The sequence below is a fragment of the Monodon monoceros genome, unplaced genomic scaffold, assembly GCF_005190385.1.
Source record: "Monodon monoceros isolate NGI ecotype Baffin Bay Population unplaced genomic scaffold, NGI_Narwhal_1 Super_Scaffold_4, whole genome shotgun sequence".
Taxonomy (NCBI): Eukaryota; Metazoa; Chordata; class Mammalia; order Artiodactyla; family Monodontidae; genus Monodon; species Monodon monoceros.
In genome coordinates, this window is record NW_021703781.1 from 28,861,739 (window position 1) to 28,885,709 (window position 23,971).

General features: G+C 54.5%; 1 protein-coding gene across 2 annotated transcripts in view; it reads right to left on the reverse strand.

Annotated features, from left to right (window-relative positions):
* Window positions 1-596: 596 nt before the first annotated feature.
* The window catches only part of ZCCHC24 (zinc finger CCHC-type containing 24), a 60,835-nt gene continuing 37,460 nt past the window's right edge, over window positions 597-23,971 (reverse strand). Inside the window, exons 3-4 of one of the 2 annotated variants that reach the window (XM_029244616.1) lie at window positions 11,623-11,787; window positions 597-3,447 (exon numbers count right to left, since the gene is read on the reverse strand). In XM_029244616.1, coding sequence (XP_029100449.1) covers window positions 3,334-3,447; window positions 11,623-11,787 — 279 coding nt within the window. In that variant the 3' untranslated portion in view covers window positions 597-3,333. Of the gene's footprint in view, window positions 3,448-11,622; window positions 11,788-23,971 lie in introns of those variants that run through there. The other variant, XM_029244617.1, reaches the window with a different exon arrangement.

Sequence of the window (23,971 nt, forward strand, 5' to 3'; positions counted from 1 at the left end):
AATAACTATAATAACAAGATAATAATAAGAAGGTGCAAGAGAATGGATTATAATGCTGTGTTATCCTCAGCTGAAGAGGCTCGAAGGGCTCACCATTCCCTTTTTCACCAAGTATCTAATAATAGCTTCCCTTAAAAAAAGGCAGTACTTTCCCAAATACACATATGTATAAATACAGGACAAGAACATATTAATAATAAGTCTAAGCACTTGAATAATATGCTGGCTACTTAATACTGATATTTTTATCCAGGGATAACAACAGAGAATAACAATAATATGGCTTAAAGAATTGCAAAGTTTTTTTTCCTCATCAGAATTATGTACCAACTTCATATAATAATCTATGTAGACAATATTTCCTTCTTAATGTAATTCAGTTGCAGACTTTTTACAGACCAAAGCATAGTAAAAAATCAACCCCCACAAAAAAAACCAACAGGAAAAAGAGAATAGTTCTCACCATAAATATTTTCTTGCAGCTCAACCAGAAGATTTGCAAAAAATACTTCCAGAAATCTTCATTTGATATTCTATTGCCCTCCTGAAAGCTCTGAAGTTTTGAAAATGCCTCTCTTTTTGTTTACTTTAATCTCAAAAATCAGGCAATCATATTTTTCTTTTCTTTTTCTTTTTTTAAAAAAAGCCCTCAAATATATACAGACAAAAATCACTGTGAAGATTTTTCGGGAGAAGGTAACAAATTCAGTGTTGTGAGAAAAATTGGAAACCATGCAGAAATTTTAACATCCATGAATTTTCGTTTCAAAATACACACATAGTATTTTTTCTTTAAAAAAAAAAAAAAAGGAATTCTGTGTCAAGTATAACTCAAAATAAATACAAATTCACAAGTAGAACTATTGAATACTTCTTATGGGGTAAACACCGTTCTCTCCCAACTGGATTGCTAGATCCACTAACTGCAAGCGATTGTCCCTTTGAACGTACTAAAACCACACAATTTCTTGTCTCCTGGGTGTCCAGGCCCTCTGAGCACTTGATTCTCACAGCACCAGCCTGGACAGCAGTGGCTTTCGCTGAGCACACAGAGCTCCCAAATTCAGCCAAACAGTGCAGGAGGGGGCGGTGTGGAAGGGCTGCCTCATAGGGAGGGCCCAGCCCCTGCGGTGGCCAGCTCTGCACAGATGGCGGGGGCTGCCAGCTGGACAAACCCACTGCAAAGGTCACTTTGGGGTGATATCCCTTCTCCTCTTGGCCTGTGGAAGGCCCTGGCCTCCAGGGGTCTGGAGCCTGGGTTCTTTCTTAGGTGTGGGCTTGCCCCATGACTGCAGCCCAGGTACCTGAGGCCAAGGTCCCCCTGTGGAGCCAGGTGCCTGGAAGGGTTGAGACCTGGTCCTTGCAGCAGGGGCCAACACACTGCCCACCACTGCGAATGTTCTCGTTAGCAGGGCACTAGGATGACTGACAGCAACAGCTTCTCCTTGGGGACAGAGAGCCCTGGAACAGGGTGACTCTGGCTCACCTTGACACCCTGGAGCAGGCAGGGAGCAGCTGGGAGGGATTCCTCAGTGGGCGGTGAGCGTGTTCACAGTCAGGGGCAGGCCGGAGGGAGGCCGCTACAGGGCTCAGTCTGGAGCAAATACACCCTTCTTAAATGCTCAGAGGGCATGGCCCCACCCCCACCCCCCTGCCCAAATCTACACTGCAGCCCTCTGGCTGCAAATGCACTCACTCCATCTCTTCGACTCACTCCCTGGACCCCTGATTAACACTTTGCTGTAACTCCTCAGTTGTACAAAGCATTTTCATTTGAAAACAAAAGGCAACTGGACACGGGTTGGGTGTCCTTGAGCCGTGGTAAACACTGAATTTCAGGCCCATTTCGTGGTCTGATTTTTTTTTTTCCACAGAGGCATAATGTTGGGGCAAAATCAAGTGACCCAGCTCTGACAGCCGGTTCCCCTGGGAGAAAGGAAGGGTGATACGACAATAAAAATAGGACTTCTCACTGGGGAGGGAGCAAAGAGGAAGGCGATCCCCCCACTAGCCAGGACAACGTCGCCCTGACCAGTGTGAACGCCAAGAGGCCTCTCCCCACCTCGGGAGGTAGGAATCATTATCCCCACTTTGCAAACGAGAGGTTCTGTAGCTTGTCTTGGGGTGGGGGAAACCCTCTCCTTCACGTTTGCAGGGTAGGGGACAGCAGGCAGGGCTGGGCCTGCAGGGGCGACAGGGGAGGACGGGATCCCTCCGCATGACTTCTTAAGTGACCGACTGACGGGTGATACTGGGGGCACGGGACCTGGGGATACTGTCCAAATAAAGCTTTCTGCTCCAGGAGATGGCACACAGCCAGGCTGAATCCCAGAACATCAGAACAGAAACGGGCCTCTCGGCTCTCTGCTGTCACTCTCTCACTTAACTAGTAGCGAAGCAGAGAGATGAGAATCCTTCCCAGGCTCCACAGTGTGTCGGTGGTGAGGCCAGCATTAAAACCGGGGTCTTTGATCTGCCTGGCCTGTGTCCTTCCTGCCAGAGTGGCTTCCCTGCTGGGTCCTGTAGCCTCCATCAGGGAGTGGCCCCCTATCGTGGGTGGGAGGGGAGGGAGAGGGGAAGGGAATGGGGCTGACAAAATCCTAGCAAGTGGGGGTAGTAGGTGCTGGGAGAGGGGGGAGGCATTGCCTGATGTGCCCTAGGTCACACCTTGGAACACTGTCCAACATTCAGTGCCTCCCCGTGCCTGACCTCTGGGTCTATGGTGGGGGGCAGGGTGCGGCGCCCAGGTGCAACGCCAGTGACGGCAGAGGCGGTCAGGTTTGGGGCTCAAAGTGGCAGGGGGCAGAGATGCCCGCTCCCCAGCAGCTGTGAGAACAGGTGTCAGCTTGCCATGAGTGCTGACTTAGACAGAAAATTAGGGCTTTCTGAGAGTGGCTTTTCACACAGGGCAAACTGGAAGGTTCTGGGTGGGAAAAGCGGCCTGGCCGGTCTTGGGGAGACAGTCCCCTGCAGGCTCTGGGATTCACAGTAAATTTAGTGCACTCGTGGCCAATACAAGGCTGCTCACCCCAAAGGGAGTCTCAGAGGAGAGCCTGCGGGGACACCAAGGGCTCTGTGTGGTCTTGTGTGCTGACCTCTGCTTGCCCTATTCCCTCCACACAGACCCAGGGCCCCCCGTAGAGAGTCGCAGAGACCCGGCCTTCTGGGGGCGCAGCTACGTCAGTAACACTGTTTGTCAACATACATGAGCCAAGAGCCCACCCCCTAGACCTGTAAGCCTGCGAGGACGCCCCCGCGCACACAGGGGACACGCAGGGGGGTGGCGTCTTCTCTGGCTGGCAGGAGGGCGGCGGGGCCCAGCAGGCGGCCGGGTCATTGCACGCGCCGGCAATAGTAGCCCAGCACCTTGCACTTCTCGCATAGGTGCTGGGGGTGCTCCTTGCTCTGGTCGGACACGTCCAGGCCATCGGGCTTCTCCAGGGGTCTCTGCAGAGAGGAAGGAGGAAGCGGGCCCAAGGGTGGGGAGGAGGGAGCGGAAAGAAAGAAATACCAGAGGAGCAGTGAGAGTGAGGCAGATGCGGAGAGAGGCAAGAGAGTGCTCGAGACAGACAGGAGGAGGGAGACAGACAGGGAGGGCCCAGAGAGAGCGTGCAGGCGTCTGTAATCAGAGGTTGTTTCCCAAAGCGCCCAGGACCCTTCCTGCTTCTCGCTTGCTGCAGGCAACCCGAGTGTCCTGAGTCCTGCATCCTGGGAGGCATAGGCTGAGGCCTCGGGCTGGGGTCAGTGCTTTGGGAGGAGGTCTTGCACACAGAGCCCCAGGTCTACATGCCACTTTGCCCCCCAACTCCACCCCCGCCAGTACTCTCTGAGCAGCCACCACCTGAAGCTCACGAATGCCCGAGACAGAGGCAGCACAGCGGGGCACAGACATTATCCAGATGAAGAAACTGAGGCCCAGCGCAAGGGAGACCCAAGCCGCATCTCCTGATTCCCAGCATCCACTGCTTCCTCCCAGGCCACTTGTCACCACCACACCTGCTCCTGCGGCCTCAAGACTCAAGGGGAGTTTAACCTGGACGGGGTCACAGTGTTTCAGGCTTTGGGTAAGCGAGCCCTTAGCTCTGTGACGTCAGCAGCCAGTGTTCTGATTCATCCCACATCCCAGGGCCTGGCACAGTGCCTGCCTCGTTAGTGGAGTGGCTAGGTGTTTCTGAACAGGGAAACTGAGGTCCAGAGAAGGGAGGTGACTTGCCAGACCTCTGAGGCTACTCACTCAGAGTGTGGCCTCAGAGAGCCTCGGTTTCCACATCTGTAAAGTGGGCCATTGTTGCAGCTCGTTTACAGGGTGGAGTCAGATGTCTAGATGCTTGTAAACTGAGTGGCGTTTGGCACATACAAGCAGGTTTCTGTTACACAGGGGGCTTCCCTGCTCCCTCTGTACCTCGCATCCTGGCTCTCAAAAGCGAGCTTGTTTCTCTGGAAAATGTACGGGGGTTATTAGGCACACCTCCCGAGGCAGACGGTTTCTTGGCTGGCAGCCGTAGCCCCAGCCCAGAACCCCTACCTGTAGCAGGGTCCTCTGCATGGACTCGGGGGAACTCAAAGGAAGCTGATCAGGGCCAGCTGGGAGCCACTTGCCGAGGACAGGGGGCAGGAACTGCAGTCTGGTGTGAGCCAAGGGAGCCTTGGTGCCAGTGACCAGGACCCAGAACGGTCCTGGAGGGGAGCTGAGCGTGAGCGCTACCCCTTGGACAGGCTGCAAACAGCTCAAAAGTAGCGCACCAACTTTTCTGCCTGATTATGCAGTGCCTGGCCTGAAGCTGACACTCAGAGCAGAGAATGGACGAGTCAGAGGGCTCTAGAAAGCGAGTGTATGGACTGTGGGTGGGCAGGGTTCTGATCCAGGGTCGTAAAGCCCATCCCTGTGCTTCCAGGCCTAAAGCCACACTGGGAAGACATGGAAATAGGGCAGGAGCCTTGGCTTCATCTCAGTAAGCTTTCAATGACTGGCTTTCCTAGCCAGGGGAAAGGAGAAAGAGTTTGGCTTCATGTCAAACCTGGACTCAAACTACCTATGAGCTGTGTGACCTTGGGCAAGCCACCTGACCTCTCTGATCCTCCACTTCTTCATCTGTAAAAGGAGATGTCAGTAACACTTTTCTCACGAGACTGTTGTTACAACTCAAGGGAGATCACAAATAGAAAGTGCATAGCACATAAAAGTTATTAATGTTGTTTATTATTATTACTAATAGGAGGGGAATACCAGCTGGTAGAGGACCACTGAAAGTAGAAGCCACAATTCCAAGCTGAAAGACCTGGGAAGGTCACATCCCCTGCCCTCCAGACATCTTGATACACACCTACAGTATCCCAGGGCATGGCCTACACACCCCAGCGCTGGAGAGCTCCCTGGCGGCTGAGCTCACCGGCTCAGCCCATTGCCTGCACTTCACGATCTTGGGCTGAAGTCTGGGTCCCTGTACGCCCATCCCAGTGATCCCAGCCACGCAGGGGCCATGCAGACTCTCTGCTGGCCCCCATAGGTCCAATGTGAGCAGCTCTGAAGTCTTTCCTCCCCCAGACTAAACCCAGCCTGATGTCCAGCTCCCCTCCCGGACTCTTCATGCTGGTCCGAGCCCCTCCCTGAACCCATCTTCCAAGTGGGCCCGGAGAGACCAGAGCAAGCAGGCCTGACGCCACCCTTGCTCCCTGTGGTTTACACTTTGCAAAGCACGGCCACATAAATCATACAACCTAACGTCCTGTGAGGGGCATATTATCATCCTCATATATTACAGATGAGGAAACCGAGGCTCCAAGACATTAAAGGCCCTGCCAGAGGCCTGCAGCTTTACCTACCTGCCAAGGACTGTTGGGAGAGAACTTTCTCCTTTAGAACCTTAACTTGCCCTTCTGTAACTTGGGTTGGGGGCGTTTAATAACATTTGCTGTACGTGTGATAGGGAGAGAAGTAAATGAGATGACTGTCTTAAGGTAGTTTCTAACCATAAAAAGCTCTGTAAGACTCTATAATTGCTGTGTGACCTCTTGCAAGTCACTTAACCTCTCGGTGCCTCAATTTTTCTCCTCTGCACAATGGGCTAATAAGGGTACCTACTTGATAGGGTTGTTGTGAAGAGTAAGTAAGTTAATATATGCCAAGTTTTTAGAACAGTGCCTGGTACATAAAGAGCAGTGTTGATCAGTATTAATATCATGTATTATTGCTATTATTATTATGTAGAGGGAGCAGGCTGGGAACAGGGGAACCAGCTGAGTCCCTGTGGAAATGCACTTGCAACATCCTGGCCATCCCCGCTCCTTGGCCATGACCCTGTCAGCGCCCCTTCCCTCCACGGGTCCTGGCTCAGCCCTGCCCAGGCACTGGGTGGAGGAGCTGGGGAAGCTGTCAAGGCGACTCCCCTCTGCGAGGGAAAAACAGTCAGCAGCTGGGATTGATCACCCCAGGGCCATCCCCACCCCCCGCAGTGAGGCAAAGCCCATTAGTGTTTTCTTCTCATGGGGGGCAGGGCTGGCAGGGGGGAGCCGCAGCTGGAGACTGACGGGAAACAGATGTGGTAGAGGAGGGAGGGGAGGGGAAGTGGAGGGTTCTCAGGAGATGGATACCACACAGGTCAGAGCTCAGGGCGCAGTAGAAATAAAGCACCCCCTCTCCACCGTGGGGGGCAGGGAAAGTATGGGGGGACAGAGGCTCTGAGCCCCTCCTCTCAGCTCTTCAAAGGCTCCTGACTGCTGGGGAGCTCGGCAGGGCCACCACCCCCTCTGCCCTCAGCCCAGCTTGCCACTTCCCTGAGGGAGAAGAGCCCTGTGACAGGAGGTTGGGGGGTGAGGCAAGGGGAGACCCGGTCCCAGGCCCCCCTGACTGGCTGAGTGACCTTGCTCAAGTCCCACCTCCTCTCTGGGCCTCAGTCTCCCTGCTGCACACAGTAGGTGCTCAACAAACAAGGGCTGAATGACGAGGAGAAGGAAAAGCAGAGCCACACGCACTTGGAAGATTCTTCCTCACTGGGCCTGGGAGACTCTGATCCTGAGTGTGGAGACGGGGAGGTGATGGTCAGGGAGGCTGTGCTTGGACTGAGCTTCGCAGGATGGAGACGAAGCAGGAGAGGCCACTGCCAGCCTGGGGGATGGGGGTACGGGCCCGGCATCATGGAAGGGGTGCTAGGGCAACACAGGGGTGCGGCCAAGGAGGCTGGAGCCACACTGGAGAGTTGGGTGCTGGTGGACTTGGGTGCATGGCCTGGGCCCTGCCTCTCTGATTAGGTCACAGAGGTGTGAGAGTCATGAGGACTGAGCCTCCCAGACCCTAGCACAGCCCCAAGCACCATACGTCTGAGCCACTGCAGGAACTGGCCCATTCCCAGCTCCCCTCCCCAGCCAGCCACCCTGACCTGCCCTTGCTGTTCCCCCTGCCCCCGCTTCCCCCAGGCCACTCATCTGTCCCCTCCAGGTTCCATGTTTTCCTCCAGCCCCAAACTTGATCCCTCTTCATGAGTTCCAGCTTCTCTACTGACCTTGGGTAAGTCACTTATGCCCTTTGCCTTAGTTTCCTCCTCTGTAAAATGGGGAGACAATAGAGCTGACCTCATGGGGTGGCTGAGAGGATAAAGGTATAAAGGTATACGCAGAGGAGTGCCTGGCCACCGCACACTGCTGTCACAACTTCCCCAATTCCTGCCAGTCTCCAGTGACTGAGACGCACCTACAGCACCCCTCCTCTCTCCTGTGCTCGGAGCCCAGCCCAGCGCTTTGCTCCAGCCCACCCAGTTCAGAGGGCGTGAGCTGGGACACCAACGGAGGCCTGCCTGGCCTCAGGGCCGGGCTCCAGACACAGGTGCAAGTTCAACGCCAAGGCACCACTTCCACCTGGGGACCCTGGAAAAGCCACGTGGCTTCTCAGGACTGCACGTTCCCTCCCAGTGAACAGGACACCCGGTCTAAGGGCAGAGCACACATGAAGGGTATGCAGGGGCTCAGCAAACGGCACCCGGAGGGTGACCACACCTGCGACTCAGAAGAGGAGTTCTCTGAACGCCAGTTGCTAACCCTGTCTGATGGAATCCTGTCCCTTGGGTTGCAGAGGAAGCTCCTGGAAAGCCAGGCAGCCCCCTGACCTTCGTCTTCCTTCAGAGCCTGCACAGACCTGGCGAGCAGCCCTCAACAAAGTGTGTCCAATGAGAGAAAGTAGGAACCCCTCTGACAGCACGGGCCACGCACAAGGGCCCTGGGGGAACAGAGTTCAACGAGGGTGAGCGTGCTGACAGTCAGACATTTGGGGAGGTGCTTTTGAACTGGGGTTCCAGACCAGCTCAGGAATTGCCAGGAAGACTTCAGGATCCAGGTGCCGTGGCTCCTTTACACTGCTCGCCTTCAGCCCCAGCCCCGACATGCTCCTACAACACTATGTGCATATCACGTGCCCTGTGCCCAGCCACTGGGTCATCAAGCCTGTCTTGGTGCTCCAGAGCCTTGGTGTCTCCCTTGGTGCCATTAGGTTGTGGGCCAGGCCCCCTGCACTAAGGAGCCCCTTGTCCACTGGGCTGCATGGCCAGCTTCCCATCTATTTGCCTGTGTGTGACAGTGTGGGTGATGGCAACCATGGAAACCCTTGGGGGCAGGAGGATGAAGAGTCTGCAAACAGAGGCAAAGGAGGCCTGCACGAGGGTCATAAAATCACAAAATGTTTCAACCACAAGAGTCCTCTTGGACAACTCCCAGACGCTCCTAGTAGGATAAAGACCAAATTCCATGCCATGGCCTCTGAGCCAGCCCAAGGCAGCCCGGCCCCTCCTTCCACACTGTGCTTCACCCCTCAGCTCCTCCAGTGCTCGGCTGGGCCCCTGTCCTCTCCACTCTGCACGTGCTGTTCCCTCACCAGAAGCGCACCCTCCCCTCTCTGCCACTCCCACCCCAGTCCCCTTCGTCTGCTGACCCTCCACTGCCCCTCGGAGCTCAGCCTGACGTCACTGCCTCGGCGGATCCTCCCCCATCCTCCTGCCTCCCTTTCCCTGTGGCCTCCTCTGCCCGCCCCCCCCCCGCCCCCGCTCCTGCCATCCGTCTTGGTGACTCAGCTTACACAGGGAAGGCTCACCCCAACCCCCGCTCCCCCTACCCCAACTACCTCACCGGCAGTGACCGTGTCTCCCACCATCCCCTCAGCCAGAGCCTGGACTTGGCCTTCAGAAACCTGCTCTCTGTCCGGCTCTCGGGTCCCGCACTCCCCCCAGTCCGGGCCCCGCCTCTCCATCAGGGCCCCTCTGGCTTCCCTTCCCAGCCGTCCAGCTCACAGCCCAGGACCACACTCTTCCAACATCACACCCGACTCTTTGAACTCTTCCCTCTGAAACACTCATCTGGCACACCTCTGTCCCCGAACCCCTGTAACACCATCTCTGGCCCACACCTGTGCAGTGAGCACTACTGGCCAAGTCACAGAACCGGGCTGACGGCTTGGGTGACAGTTATGATCTCGAAGCGCCCCCTGGGCTGGCATGCTGCTTGCCAGTCCGGCTATGTTTCTCTAGTAGGTTCGCTTCCTCCCTTGTCCTTCCCCAAGCCCACCACACCCCTCCTCACTCTGACTTTTAGCTGAAAACCTCATGTCCCATTTCACTGAGAAAACAGAAGCCCTGGAAGTGAGGTCCCCCTTCTCTGCCCCATCAAACGCACGACCGTCCCCAATCATCCCCCACCTCCCTCCCTCCTGGGCTGATGATAAGGCATCTCCCTCTTGTCCCTTTATCATCAGCCTTTTGCTTTCTTCTGGGTCATTCTCATTTGCCTATAATGTGCTCCAGGCTCTCCCATCTTCAGAACACCCATCTCAACGCCACCGTCCCTACTCTAGCTACTGTCCCATTTCTCTGCTTCTCTCCACAATCAATGCCCTTTGCAAAAGTGGACAGTGAAGGTATTTCCTCTGCGGCCTGGCCCAGGGAACCTCCACCACCATGGACACTGCCCTGGCCAACAGATCCGCTGTGAATTAACATCTCCCCTCCGCCTCATGTCCGACCTAAAGGGCATCAGCTTCAGTGGTTCTCAGAGCTTGGTGGCAGCTCAAAAAGTGCTCCAGGTAAAAGTGATGCCCTCCAAAGTTTCGGGACCACCTCCTTATTACCAAACCTCAAGGGCCCTTCTCCATGGTCATTACACCTGACATCTCAGCACCAGCCACCACCTGTACTGCCACCCTCCCACCCCCAGGACTCCACGCTCCTTGGTCCCCCTCCTCGCTGGATGCTTCTCCTCCATCTGACCTCCGAATGCTGGGATTCCACAACACATGGTCTGGGGAATCCCTTCGCTACTTTACCCACATTCTGCAGGAAATCTCATCATTCCCTAAATACCTTTAGGCCAATGGTACCCAATTCCCAGTGAACCACCTTGACTTCTCATACGAGCTTCAGAATAACAAACCCAACTGCCCTCTTGACGTCTAGACCTGGATTTTCAGGAACATCTCAAATGTAGCATGTATTAGAGATCTCTTGCCTTTATCTAGAACACCTATGTCCCATCCCAACTGCCCCCAGCCCAGGCTGCCCACCTTGGTCACGACAACCTCCATCCACTCAGGAGCTCAAGCCAGAGTGTGATTGTTCTCATTCCTGGATTCCTGGCCCCCCCTCACCTTTCACATCCGATCCCGTGATGCTCTGTGTTGGACCCAAATCCAGAGCCACCACCTGAGTTCAGACCTCCTTCGGTTCGCCCGGGACTATGGCCATGGCTTTCCTGCTGGTCTCCCCAGTCTCCCAGCCCCTCTAGGCCAGTCTCTACACACAACCAAAGCAATCAGCTCAAAATGAAGCCGAAAGCCCTGTTGCTGGGGGCTTCCTTGTAGGGCCCCCCGAATTCCTCTGGTGACTGCTCCATTTAGCTCTCCCATATCTCCCACTCCACTCTCCTGTTCCTTCACTGAGCTTTCAGCCTTGAGCATCTCCAGTCCAACAGTCTCAGGGCATTAGCATTTGCTGTACCCTCTTCCCAGGATGACCATCCTCCCTCTGGTGACAGGTCTAGCTTCCTCCCCTGCTTCAGGCCGCAGAGTAAATGCCGCCTCCTCTCTGCAGCCTGCAGTAAGTGAGTGCTGCCTGGGAAGAGCTGCCTCAACCCCCTCCCAGCAGGGCAGGCTGGCCCTTGGCCACCAGCCGCGTTGCACAGTATCTGGCACCCAGTATCCACCTTGTAAACATGCGCCAACTGGGCGAAGAACCAACAAAATGCACTTTTCTACAGCATCCCGCCGCCTGCGTATCCCTCTTTGTGTCACGGTTGCAGTTCGTTACTTTCAAAATTCACTGGGGTCTGTGGTCTCAGGGTCTTCGTACAGTTGCCCCTTTATCTTCCTTCCCTTCCTGGAGAAACAAGCCCTCTCCCCCCCACTTCCTATGAGACAAGGAAAGAAAGGGCTAACTTGGATAGATCTGGTCCCATCCCCATCGTCTGAGGCTCAGTAAGGGAAAAGCTCCCCTCCCCCGGTCCTTCTGCCTCACCTGCTCCCGCTCCCCCGCCCCTCGCCCAGCTCACCTGCTCCCGCTCCCCCGCCCTTCGCCCGGCTCACCCGCTCCCGCTCCCCCGCCCCTCGCCCGGCTCACCCGCTCCCGCTCCCCCGCCCCTCGCCCGGCTCACCTGCTTGTGTGGGTACACGTTGATGTGGCACTTGATGCACTCCTGCCCCATATTGGCCCAGGAGTTCCCGCTCATCCATTTTCTCTTGCACTTGGGACACTTGTACTCGCCAAAGCAGCGCTTTTTGCCCTGGTACGGGGTCAGACCCTCGCCTTTGGGGCGTGCCTAGAGGACAGGAAGTAAACACAGGGATTAGGATCCAACAGGCCAAAATGATGCCCCACAGGGGTCCTCATGGTTTCCCTCTTCAGCCTTCATGCCCTGTGTCCCCATGTGCCGGATACCTTTTGTCCTCAGTCCAGAGAACACCAGAGTCACCCTCAGAGCACACATGGGAATCCCAAGGCTGGGAGACTCGTGTGGGGACAGAGAACAGAGGAGATGGTGAGTGGCGCACATCTCTTTTAGATTTAAGGGAGCAAAGTCCTCGATGGTGGCTAGGAACTACTCCTTTAACTCTGCTGTCATGAAGGGGCAGCTGGTGGTCACATGACCTCACACAGGTGCTCTCTGGCCCTGGGTGGTGTGCTTTAAATGGCTACTGAAGAGACAACGCAGGCAGAATACAACCTTGTAAGCAGCGAAAGTGTGTCTCCCCTCACCCCTGCTCCCAGCCATCTGCTGCCTTACCTGGCGGCTATCTGAATTTCCTTTAGACCACCCCAAAGATGGGCTCTCCATTTACAAACATATACACCATATACATACATACGTGCATCCTTTCTTTTCCCTCACTTGTATGGAGACAGATTATATACTTGGTTCTACATCTTCCCTTTTCACTTAATAATATATCTCAGACATATATATATAATATTTTCCACCAGATCAGTATAAACAGAGCTGCTGTATTGTGTTTGAGGGTTGCACAGTATTCAAATCTATGCAAGGTTCATAGTGCTTTCCCATCACTACTGCAAATGTCTAGATTGTTTCCACTCTTCTATTGCAAGCAATGCTACTATGAATAACTTTGCATATATGTGTGTATGTACATATATAATTTTGCACAGGTGACAGTACATTTGTTGAATAAATTCCTAGAAGTGAAATTGCTGGGTTGATGGGTATGTACAATTTTCATTTTTAAAGATGACAATTGCCACTACCCGCCTCCATGCCTCCAGTTGCAGGTGTACCAACTTAATGTCCCGTCTCCTCCCGAACAGAGTTTTCATCTTTGCCAACCTAAGAGGTAGAAAATCTTCTCAGAGTAGGTTTGACTTGTACGACATGTATTATGAGCAAGTGAGATTTTTTTTTTTTAAATACGTTGTCTTCTGCCTTTTTTAAAAAAAATTTATTTATTTATGGCTGTGTTGGGTCTTTGTTTCTGTGCATGGGCTTTCTCTAGTTGTGGCAAGCGGGGGCCACTCTTTATCGAGGTGTGCGGGCCCCTCACTATTGCGGCCTCTGTTGTTGCGGAGCACAGGCTCCAGACATGCAGACTCACTAATTGTGGCTCACAGGCCCAGGTGCTCCGCGGCATGTGGGATCTTCCCAGACCAGGGCTCGAACCCGTGTCCCCTGCGTTGGCAGGCAGATTCTCAACCACTGCGCCACCAAGGAAGCCCAAGAGAGAATTTTTGCATTTAAGAACCACTTGTGTTTCCTTTGTGAACTGTTAGTTCATATACTTTGTGATTTTTTTTTTCTACTGGGGCTTGGTATTTTTCTTGTTGATCTGTAATTGCACTTTATATATTAAAGAAACTGGCTCTCTCCTATATGGTATTTTTTTTTAAGCAGGTTTATTGAGATATGGTTCACGTACCCGACATTTCACCTATTTAAGGTGTACAGTTTAATGGGTTTTAGTATATTCACAGAGTTATACAACCATCACTACAGTCTAATTTTAGAACATTTTTCATTACTCCCCCAAAGAAATTCTGTATTCATTAACAGTCACTCACCATCCAACCCCCCACTTCCTCACCATACCCAGCCCCAGGCAACCACTAATTTACTTTCTCTTTCTATAGATTTCCCTACTCTTGACATCTCATACAATAATTGCCCTTTTGTGTCTGGCTTCTTTCACTCACTGGAGTGTTTTTAATGTTCATCCACATTGCAGCATGTATCATTATGTCATTCCTTTTTGGTGCCGAATAATATCCCATTATATGGTCATGCCATATTTTATTTACTCATTCATCAGAGGAAAGACACTGGGTTGTTTCTAATTTTTGGCTATTATGAATAATGCTGCTATGAACATTCATGTACAAGCTGCCTAGTGTTTTAGAAAGTTGAATTTGTTGCCCCATTATTTGAAAGTGCGAGATTTCACATAGAAATATGACCACATTGGTCCAGAATCCTTGCTGGTGATTATCAGCTGAGGTTAAGGAGTGGCCGCCCCATCAGACCGACTGCAATGCATTCTCCGTGTCACCTCTGTTCCGACCAACTGCGCCCTGCATTATGTCACCTGCTCAGCACTCACAGGATTTGAGTTTGAGGCCGGCTGAAATGCAGGCACTACACTGTGGCTATCAGTCATTCCTAGACTGCCATCCTGAGCATTGCCTGGGAGCTCATTAGAAATGCAGAATCTCAGGCCCCATCTTCGATCCACTGAATCAGAATCTGCATTTTCACAGGAGCCCCAGAGAATTCATACGCTATTAAGTTTAAGAAGTACTGGTCTATGAGATGGTCTGTTTCCATAGTAATGTTTCCCTGGGTATTTGCCTGTTTCTGAAGTAGTGCATGAAAGTTAAGAACACCAGACTCTGGACCCAAATCTTAGCTCTGTGATCCTGGGCGAGTCACTTCACAAGACTAATGATAGGAACTACCACGAAAGACTGTTCTGAGGATTAAGTGAGGTAAAACACTTAGAACAATGCCTGGCAAATCAAACAGGAGTATTAATTATTATTATTTAATAATATAGAACAATAGCGGTATATAAAATAATAATTTCTTCCTTCAGTAATCATGTCTTTTTTGCCCAGCCGCCATTACCACCACTTGGTGACAGCCTACCAGAATTACAGACAAAACCCTAGAAATGGACGTACATGCTGAATGTGTAAATCTAAACTTAGAAAGTGACAACAACGCCGCCCTGGTCTTTTGGGCCCACTGCCTAATGTCTTTTGGATCGTTATTGGCCTTCCTGGAAGCCATGATATCCTGGGGAGAAGACGGAGCTCCAAGGCAAGGCTGGCTCTCGGCATTGGTCAGGCCCATGAGAGAGGCTAGTTATGCCAAGGGGAGCACTCGGCGTGCAGCCAGGGCCCAGGGTCCAGTCAATTTGCAGTAGACAGGCCACCTATGACTCTGAAGGCACTTTGAGTTGTGTTGGTCTCAAGATACGGGGTGTGCAGTGACCCAGCCACTTCTGGTGGCACGTTTTTCTACCTGGTGCCTGGTACCCACAACTTACACAGCCTCCGTTCTGCAGTAATCCTGAAATAAAGTACTAGATGAACTCAGTTTCCTGGTCCCTGTTCTTAAAGGCACTTACATTTTAAAGGGGGACAAGGGATAGGCATGTGGTGCCTCACTGATGGCAGGATTTGAGACTTCTTGGTTGAAGTGGGAAATGTGGGGGCCATCACCAGCCAGACCCACTCTGGGATCTGGCTCTGCAGGCCTCTTGGTTCAGAGACTGATGGGACCTGGCACCTGGCCTCACACAGCTGGGTCCAAGGGCAAGGGTCAAGGCATCTCGGGACACTCAGCAGAGTGAAGGGTGAGGATTGGGGCAAGATTGACAGTTCAGTTCCCAAAAAGTCTCTGCTTCAGAAATGAACAGGAAGGAAAGGTACACAAATAAAAAGATAACGGCATGTGCACCAAAGGGATAAGCAGGAAGGTGAGAGAAGAGCAAGGGGGTGAGTCGGAAAGCATCACCACACCATGTAATTAGAAACCTGGACATTCTGGAGCCTTCCATCAAGGACTGGGAGCTTCTGGGCAGGGACAGGGGCTCCAGGCTCCTGCAGTATCAAACACCTTCAGCGCGCCATTCCCACACTGCTGTCAGGCCAGGCACTGGGAGGGCCCAGCTCTGACACCCCACCACATGATACGTGGCCCAGATCTTAGGCTTCAGGGCCAGATGCCAGTGGTGGCATTCTACCTCTGCCTGTGACTATCTGGGGGACCTTCAGCAGAGCTATGCAACCTCTTAGTGACTCGGTTTCCACAGGAACCCAGGATGAGGATAACGGGCCAGCTTTCCCAGCGCTGTTGCAGGGATTTGATGCATTCACGCAGATGAAGGTCTTAGCTCGGTGGGTGGACACTGCAAGTGCTCAGTAACCATTAGCGATTTCAGTAGCATTCGCTTCTGGGGCTTGTGCAGGGAGAGGGAGCAGATGTGTTCCAGGTGATACAGAGGCTGGGGCTGAGACCAATGGGCATAAACCATAAGAGGAAAGTCCCAAAGATGGGAGGGAAGCCTGAGTAGAGGGTGGGCTCACCACCCCTGTGCTGCCGGGGGGTGGGGGGTGGCAAGCAAAATAAGAACAGCATTAGGTGTCTTCACCTTCTGGAATCCTCGGGGGTAGCCAAGAAAGGTAGAGGAAGGCTGTGGAAGCTCTGTGGATGCTGCTGGCAGAGGACAAAGGGAAGAGTGAAGAGAACAGACTTTTACGAAGGACCACCTGTGAGCTAGGCTTTGTGCTACAGCTCCATGGCCTGTCGGGCTCCCATTCAACTCTCCCCATAACCCTGTGGGGCAGGGAATATCATCACCCACTTAACAGATGGTGAAACTGAGGCACGGAGAAGGGAAAGCACTTGCCAAAGAGTTTCTAGTATGTGAGGGGCAGGAGGCCAGGCCCAGCAGGCTTTTCCACAAGGCTACACCCTTTCTGTCTGTCACCCCCAAGTGTGTCCCCACCATGAAGCTGAGGCCTGTGCTCAGGAGAAGAAACCCCCCAGGCCCCAGGGCCTCCAGCTCAGCCTAGCCCAGTGGCTTTGCCCTCCTACGGGTCAGAGGGGAGAGATGCCTGTGGGGCAGGGGCAGAGAGGCAGTGGATGGAGGGAGGGCAGGCCAGCAGGCAGCTCTGGGCAACGAGCAGCAGCTTCCCGGAAGGGCTCAGTCCCATCAGTCTTACGCTTACAGACAAGAGCAGGGCCAAAGGGAGTAGGAATTTTTGACAGAAAGAAGGCTTCTCTGCCCCCCACACTTTCCCCCTGCCTCTCCTCCCAGAAAGGCATGGCCTCTTCTCATAAACGTCAGCATGAAGCAGACAGTGACTACCAATGGCCCTGCAGGGACCACTGCCCATCCCGACTGGGAAGCAGGCCAGGCCTGACCAGGCTCTCCTGACCCGGGTCCCTGCCACACACCCCTCTGGGAAATCACATCTGCCAGGAGCTCAGGCAAAGCTCAGTGGGGCTCAGAAACCAGCCCTCTTAGTACAGACAGGCCCTCTGGGGAACAAAGAGGCCAGGGAACTTGCTCAAGGACACATAGCAAATCAGGGACTGAGCTGAGACGAGGGATCAGGTCCTCTGACCTCCAGATCAGGCTAGAATCACCATGGAGGGGAGCCTGGGAAGTGAGAGACGGTGGCTGGCATGGTGGTGGGAAGGAGGACTTGTGCCAGGGAGTAACCAGGGCAAAGCTGGGCGGGGAGTGGAAGGAGACATCCGGGCAAGCCAGCAGCTTGGGGAGAGATGTAGAGGATGCTGACAATACCCGGGCACTTTTTCAGGATGGCTCAGTGCTTTCTTCCCAAAGGCTCATGAGATTTCTTGTGGCTGGACGCTAGGTAGTGAGCTCCCTTTCACTAGGGGTATGCAAGCAGAGAATGGGTGAACAACTATCAGGGACATTGCCAAAGGGACTTTTGCCCTGGTCAGACAATTGGACCAGGTAACTGTGAGGGCACTTCAGCTCTGTAATCCTCCCAACTCTTGTTGCTGGTGAAGGCCAACCAGGCAGGTGTGGAGAGAGAACGCTCTCAGACACTGCTGGGGATGGGCTTGAACAAGTACATTTCCTACTGCATTTCTATAGTGCAACTTGGTAAAGGTCTCAAACTTTAAAAGCTCCATTCCTTCCCTCCCAGCAAATCTATATCTGGGCGACCATCCTAAGGAAATAAAAGATCAGAGGTGCAGACCACAAGGATGTTCAAGGATATCCATTACAGCATTGTTTATGACAGCGACAGGCTGGAAAAAAACTAATGTCTTGGTTCCCTAAATGACGTTACACCCATTGGACAAATGACAACAAAGCCATTGAAATATTTATGAGGTTTTTAAAAAAGGGTTTGGGAAAATATTTTTCAAAGAAAGCAGGATAAGCGATTGAATATAGACTGCTCCCAGAGTAAAACTGTAAAAAGGAAAAATGTGCAAGGAAAGGGCCGACAGGAGATCAGTCAGAAGTGTTCAGAGGTTGCCTCCAGGAGACAGGATGCTCTGCTCTAATTAATGAATTGTCTTGAATGAGTAGGTTTGACTTTGATGGAGAGAATTATGATGGTCCATCAGCCGACTCCCTGGCCTGCAGGCCCCTCCTGCCCACAAGGGGGAGCCCTGTGCTTTTCCAAGGTGGTGGGAACCAGACAGAGATGGCAGCTCTGTCCATACTTTTCCCCTGGGGCCTGGGTGCCAGGCAATGGCCAACCTCTGGCTGCTGGTTCTGTTGGACCACGTTCATGTCCGTAGAGCTGCCCTCCCCGCCCCCCCCCCCACCATGGAGTGGACTTCCCACCCCCTGGATCCCATTTGCTCCCTCAATTTTGAGGACAGCTGGAAGTATCCACACCTATCACATGACATAAGAGTCTGGCTGGTCACTGTGCCCATCAATTTCCCTGCCCCTGCTTCCTGAAGTCCCACCAGTAGTGAGTCAGGCTTCAGAGTGAAGTTTGTTTTCCTCTTGGCCCCTTTAAGACTGCCTTTTTTTTTTTTTTTTTTTTTTTTTTTTTTTTTTTTTTGGTTGTGTTGGGTCTTCGTTGCTGCGCACGGGCTTTCTCTAGTTGCAGCGAGCGGGGGCTACTCTTCATTGTGGTGCGCGGGCTTCTCATTGCAGTGGCTTCTATTGTTGCGGAGCTTGGGCTTTAGGTGTGTGGGCTCAGTAGTTGTGGCACGTGGGCTCAGTAGTTGTGGCTTGTGGGCTCTAGAGCGCAGGCTCAGTAGTTGTGGCATACGGACTTAGTTGCTCCACGGCATGTGGGATTGGGATCTTCCTGGTCCAGGGACTGAACCTGTGTCCCCTGCATTGGCAGGCAGATTCTTAACCACTGCACCACCAGGGAAGTCCCTAGACTGAGTCTTTTTTGCAGGGAGATGACATTGTCATCTTTGGTAGCTTGAAGGAGAGCATCCCAGGGACGCTGGTCCAGGAGGGGGCAGTGAGATGGGGTGCTCAGGACCTGAGGCCATGCCCTGTGCATCATGGCTCCACACTGGCTTCTGCCCCAGGACGCATGGCCTCTGCTCTCTGGATCACGGTTTTGGCTATGGGCCCCAGCTGCAGGCCTCAGCCCCAGCCCTGGCCACACCACCTCTGCCTGCCTGTGCCCGGCCGAGCTCTGGGACACAGTAATAGCCAGACCCCCTTTGTACAATCACCTTCCGAGTCGAGTATGCTTAGTCTCAGGTTTCACGTGAGAACACCGAGGCACGAAGAGGTTAAGTAACTCACCCAAGGCTATACTACCAGCAGGTGGTAGAGTCTGGACTTGAACCCAGGCTGCTGACTCAAGCCCATCCTCTCAATTGCCCCGCAGTGTGCGAAGATGATATTAAGATGAGGAACCCACCCAGCCAGGATGGTGAGAAACAGGAAAGTGTTGCTACTGTCACAGGCCCTGGCATGCTGGGTGGCCCGGGGGGCATCCCTTCCCCTCTCTGGGCCTCAGTTTCCCCATCTCTCGAATGAGTGTGGCACTGACCACTGGGCAGGCTCACTTTCCTCCCTGAGGCCCATAGGACAGCCTGGCAGCCGCCCTCACGCTCCCACTCTGCCAGGGAATACTAGGCTGACCCCACAGCGCGTCCAGCTGAGAGGCACTGGCCGAGCCAAGAGAAGCAAGGGAGGAAACAAGGAACAGGTGGGCTCCTTGCTGGATCCCTGTGCCCCCTGTCTGCATGCTCTCCTGTGGCCAGGTGGCCGAGGTGATCCTGGCCTAGAGTCGAGAGGGAAAGAGCCCTGGGTTTGAGATGCCCTTTCCATAGATGAAGACACAGAGAACGAAGGGCCCAGGACTCTTTGTGCGTCCCTGCTGGCCCTTCCTGGAAGGCCCAAGAGGGTTCTGGGGACCCTTTCTAAGGGCTGGGGGCTCTCCCTGGAGGAGGCAGTGCCCCTCTCCCAGAGCCTCCTCTCTTGAGCCCCCCTTTCTCAGGCCCACAGGTACCCCCTTGCCCTCCGTGCTATCTCTCCCCTCAAGCCTGGACCCATGGGGAGTAAACAGGGGCTGTGGTCAGAGGCCGGGGCTCAGCCCTGGCTCTCCCAGGCCCAACCTGGAACTTCATCTGCCAAGTGTAGGAGCTGGGGCGCTAACATTTCATGAGCACCTACTATGGGCCAGTCACTTGCCAACCTGTCACTCCAAAGCTCTTCCATTCTATGGGAGAGCAAACCGAGGCCCAGAGAGGCCAAGCAAACTGTGCAGGGCCCCACAGCCGTGGAGCCAAGACTTGAACCCGGTCCGCTGACACCACAGCAACACCCCCCACCTCATGCACAACCGCTCCTGAAATGGTTGTGGGAAAATGAGAGAACAAGCCTGCTCCTAGGACCACGACTCCACCCCTGAGCTCTGACCCTTGGCTACCACTGCAATTATTCATTCATTCAACTAACATTTATTGAGCACCTGCTCTGCCCCGGGCTCTGTGGAACATTCCAGGAATATGGAAATAAGCAAGACAGATGAGGAATGCTCTCACAGTCTGGGGCCTTCCAAAGGGATCAGCCCTGTGTGACCCTTTCACCAAGCGTGGTCCACACCTGTCACAGACACCCTCGGACACACATTTTCAGGCTCCGGCCCAAGTCAGACTCACACCTGCAGAAACACTCTTGGACCCACGTCCTCAGGCAGAGGCTGCTCTTCACCCAGTCCTCCTAGGTGACAGGCATGGGGCCAATGCAGGACACGTGAAATGATCTCTAATCAATGCAACAGCCCTATGAAATCAGCACTCTGAACCCTACTGACAGATGAGGAAACTGAGGCTGGGAACAGGGGTAGCACTTGCCCAAAGTCACAGAATCAGTAAGCGGTGGGGCCCGCATTGGAGCCAGGATCCGGGCTTAAGCCTGTTCAGTGCCCGGACCCATTTCCCCTGCGCCCTGTGACAATGCTTTAGCCGCCCTCCAAAGACCTCCACACTCACGTGTCCACACACATGGCCCGGGGAGGTGGGCAGGAGGGCTGCTTCAGCCTCTGCAGCCTGGTCCCGGCAGCTGCGGGCTCGGCGGAGGCCCCAGAGGAAGCAGGCGATCAGAGGGACAGGTGGGCTGGACCCCGTGGCCTGCAGGCTGCTGGGAGGGAGGAAGGACGCGGCAAGAGGTCCCCCTGGGTTTCCTCCGGAGTCTCAAGGGCCCCCTTGTCTGAGCACAGGCGTCCTGGCCCCCTCCCCCAGAACCCCTCCCCTTTTCTGGGTTCCTGCCGCAGCCCAGCATGAGCCCAGAAGGCCCAGCCTCCCCATTGCCCCTCCCGGCCCGTTCCCAGCCCAAAGCCACCGCAAAAATGCCATCCTGATTCCACAACACTAGGGTTTGTCCAAGTGCAGGGGAACAATGACGCTTTCACAGTGCCAGGAAAAGGTCTCAGGAAAACCCTGGGGAGGGGGCATGGAGTGGAAGTGTGGAGACAGGGAAAGGGCTGAGATGGAGAGGAGAAGACAGGGGGAGGCTGGGAGGCAGGGGCAGAGCAGTCAGGAGTCAGGGGTAGGGAGCCAGGAGACTGAGAAGACGGGAGGGCAGGCGGGGGGAGGAATGACAGACGAGGGGAGAGAGGAAGCGGGGAAACGAACCAAAAAGGAAGGAGAAAACAGATACAGGAGGGACGCCCCGACAGAGGCCAAGAAGCCCCTCCAGGACCCAGAGCTTTGTGGAGGCCCCTGGCACCCCCCAGGCCTCTGGGCACTGTGCCCCTAGGAGCCCCTCCCCGCCACAGGAACCCCTCTCTCCGAATCCCACCCCAAGGCCAGGCAATTGGAATTGCTCTGAGGCAGAACTTTTTGGAAAGCAGAGACTTTGTAATCACATGAACAGCCACTCCCTAAGCTATCTGCTTCCTGCTTCTGGCTTTCCTCCATTAGCAAACCGCACGGATCAGAGCTCAGGGGCGGGAAGGGAAGGGGGGGGGGGCGTCCAAAGGGGTGGAAAACATCCGAATCAGAGCGATTGCAAAAGGCCTGGGTTTTCCTCCCCTCCTGTGACTGAGGAGGGAGACAGCTATCACTCGTCCTGCCACCGCCGTAGGGAGTGGATGTGGTGGACGGAAGATCTGCAACCACCATGCGGTTGGCCGAGAGCTGGATGCAGCCCTGAAAACCATTTGTTCTCCTGAGCGGGTTCCCGGGTCCCTGCTCATCCCTGTTTGGGTGGCCTGTTCACCCAGCAAACCCTTTCTTCTGACTGTGCTTCCTCCCCAGCCGTGGCCACAGCCCGGGTCCAGTCAGGCTGAGTCACCCCCAGGTACTTTAATGGCCAGGCTCCCCAGACTTAGGTAAAACACTCAAGGCTTTCAGACCCTTCCCCAGCTGACCTCACCTTCATCGTTGCTGCTCCCTCCTACAAAACTCATGCTCCAACAAATACAACAAAACCATCTCCTGCGAAGGACATGCCCCGCTCTGCCCCCATGCCTTGGCTTTTGCTGTTACCTCCGCCCCGAACATTTCTCCACCTGGTGAACGCTCATGTATCCAGGGCCAAGCTCCAAGGCCACCCCCTCTGGCCTCCCCCATCCCAGACAGGGTTAACTGCCCTCCTCAGGGTGCTCACGCCACTCTGAGTCCCAGGCTCGAGCGCTAGCTGACAGCCCTCCCACTGCCTCCCCCAGAGAAGGCCCTGGCTCCCTAAACTCCCAGGGGACTTTGTGGTCTGCACCACTCGCTTGGCTGTGGGTCATGTCCCGCCCTGACCCGGCCTCCAGCATGCCAGAGATTTCATCCTGAATGTAAAGAACTTTTGAAAACTGCTGTTTCTTCGGTCTTGTTTCCCAGTAGTCCCTGAGTGTGCGGGGGCCACGCAGGGCCCTCTACATCTCCTCGGGGCATCCTGGGTGGGGCTCAGAGCACATCGACAGCTGGAGGGGACAGTGGTATGGGCAGTGCCGGTGATGGGTGAGGTGTGTGGGCCGGAGTCGGGGTCACGCAAGCAGTAGGTAGCAATGCTGGGGCTGGCTCACTCTGAGGACGCTCCTCCTGGGCTGCGCTGAGCACCCTGGAGGGCGCCTCAGCCCACCAGCGCCATTTCCACAGACTGTCTGGTCCCTGGCTGTGCGTCTGAGGCCATCCCTGGTGAGGCCTGGCCAGACATGACCCGGCTGGATGTGGCTGTAACCAGCCCAGCTCCATCTGGCTGGAGGGAGGCTCTGCACCAGTCCTGGGGGCAGAGCTGGGGGCAGGAAGGCGGTGGGTAAGCCTCCAGTGATGCTTTGGGTGTGAGGGTCACAGCCCTGGGAGGAGAGGACAGGGGAACTCAGCTCAAAAATAGCGATGGGGGAAGGGTGTGGAGGGTGGCCAAGCGCCAGAACAGAAATCTGATCTGCCCTGGCTGATGAAACGCTGAAGTCGGCAGTTTGGGGCCACTCTGGCAGGAGCTGGGGCTGAGGCTCCCACGGCTGCCTGGTGAGAAGCTGCAGGCCCAGCTTCCAGCCTCGGCTCTGTCCTCACATCAATTGCTCCTCTCCCTGGGCCTCCATCTCCTCCTCGGCTCACAGGGGGTAGAAAGAGAAGCAAGCTGTCCACCTCTGAGAACTTTCATCAGGTGAGTGCTGGAGTTTGAGACACTTAGGAGATGGCGACAGCCACAGGCGGGAACTGCCCGTGGGGAGTGTCCACTGAGTGCCGCGCCAGCCATGCGCCTGACTTGTAGGTGGCTTCATTGTGACCCTGTTTCCAGATGAGGCAACAGAGGCCCAGAGAGGTTAAGTCACCTGTCCAAGGTCACAAAGCAAGTCAGTGGCAGGCCTTTGATCCCAGTCTACCTGGCTGTCACCCAGTTCCCTCGCTGCCGAGTGAGGGTCAGAAGGCTGTGGACTGGTTTCAAGGTCGTCTGTGGCAAGTGTAATTGGGCAGAGCAGGGGTTAAGAGGCTCCTGGAGGCCAGCCCAGGCGTCTGCCCGCTTTTACCATGGTTCCACGGTGTTGGCCGGTCCTGAAACTCAGAGAACGGGCCTTGGGGA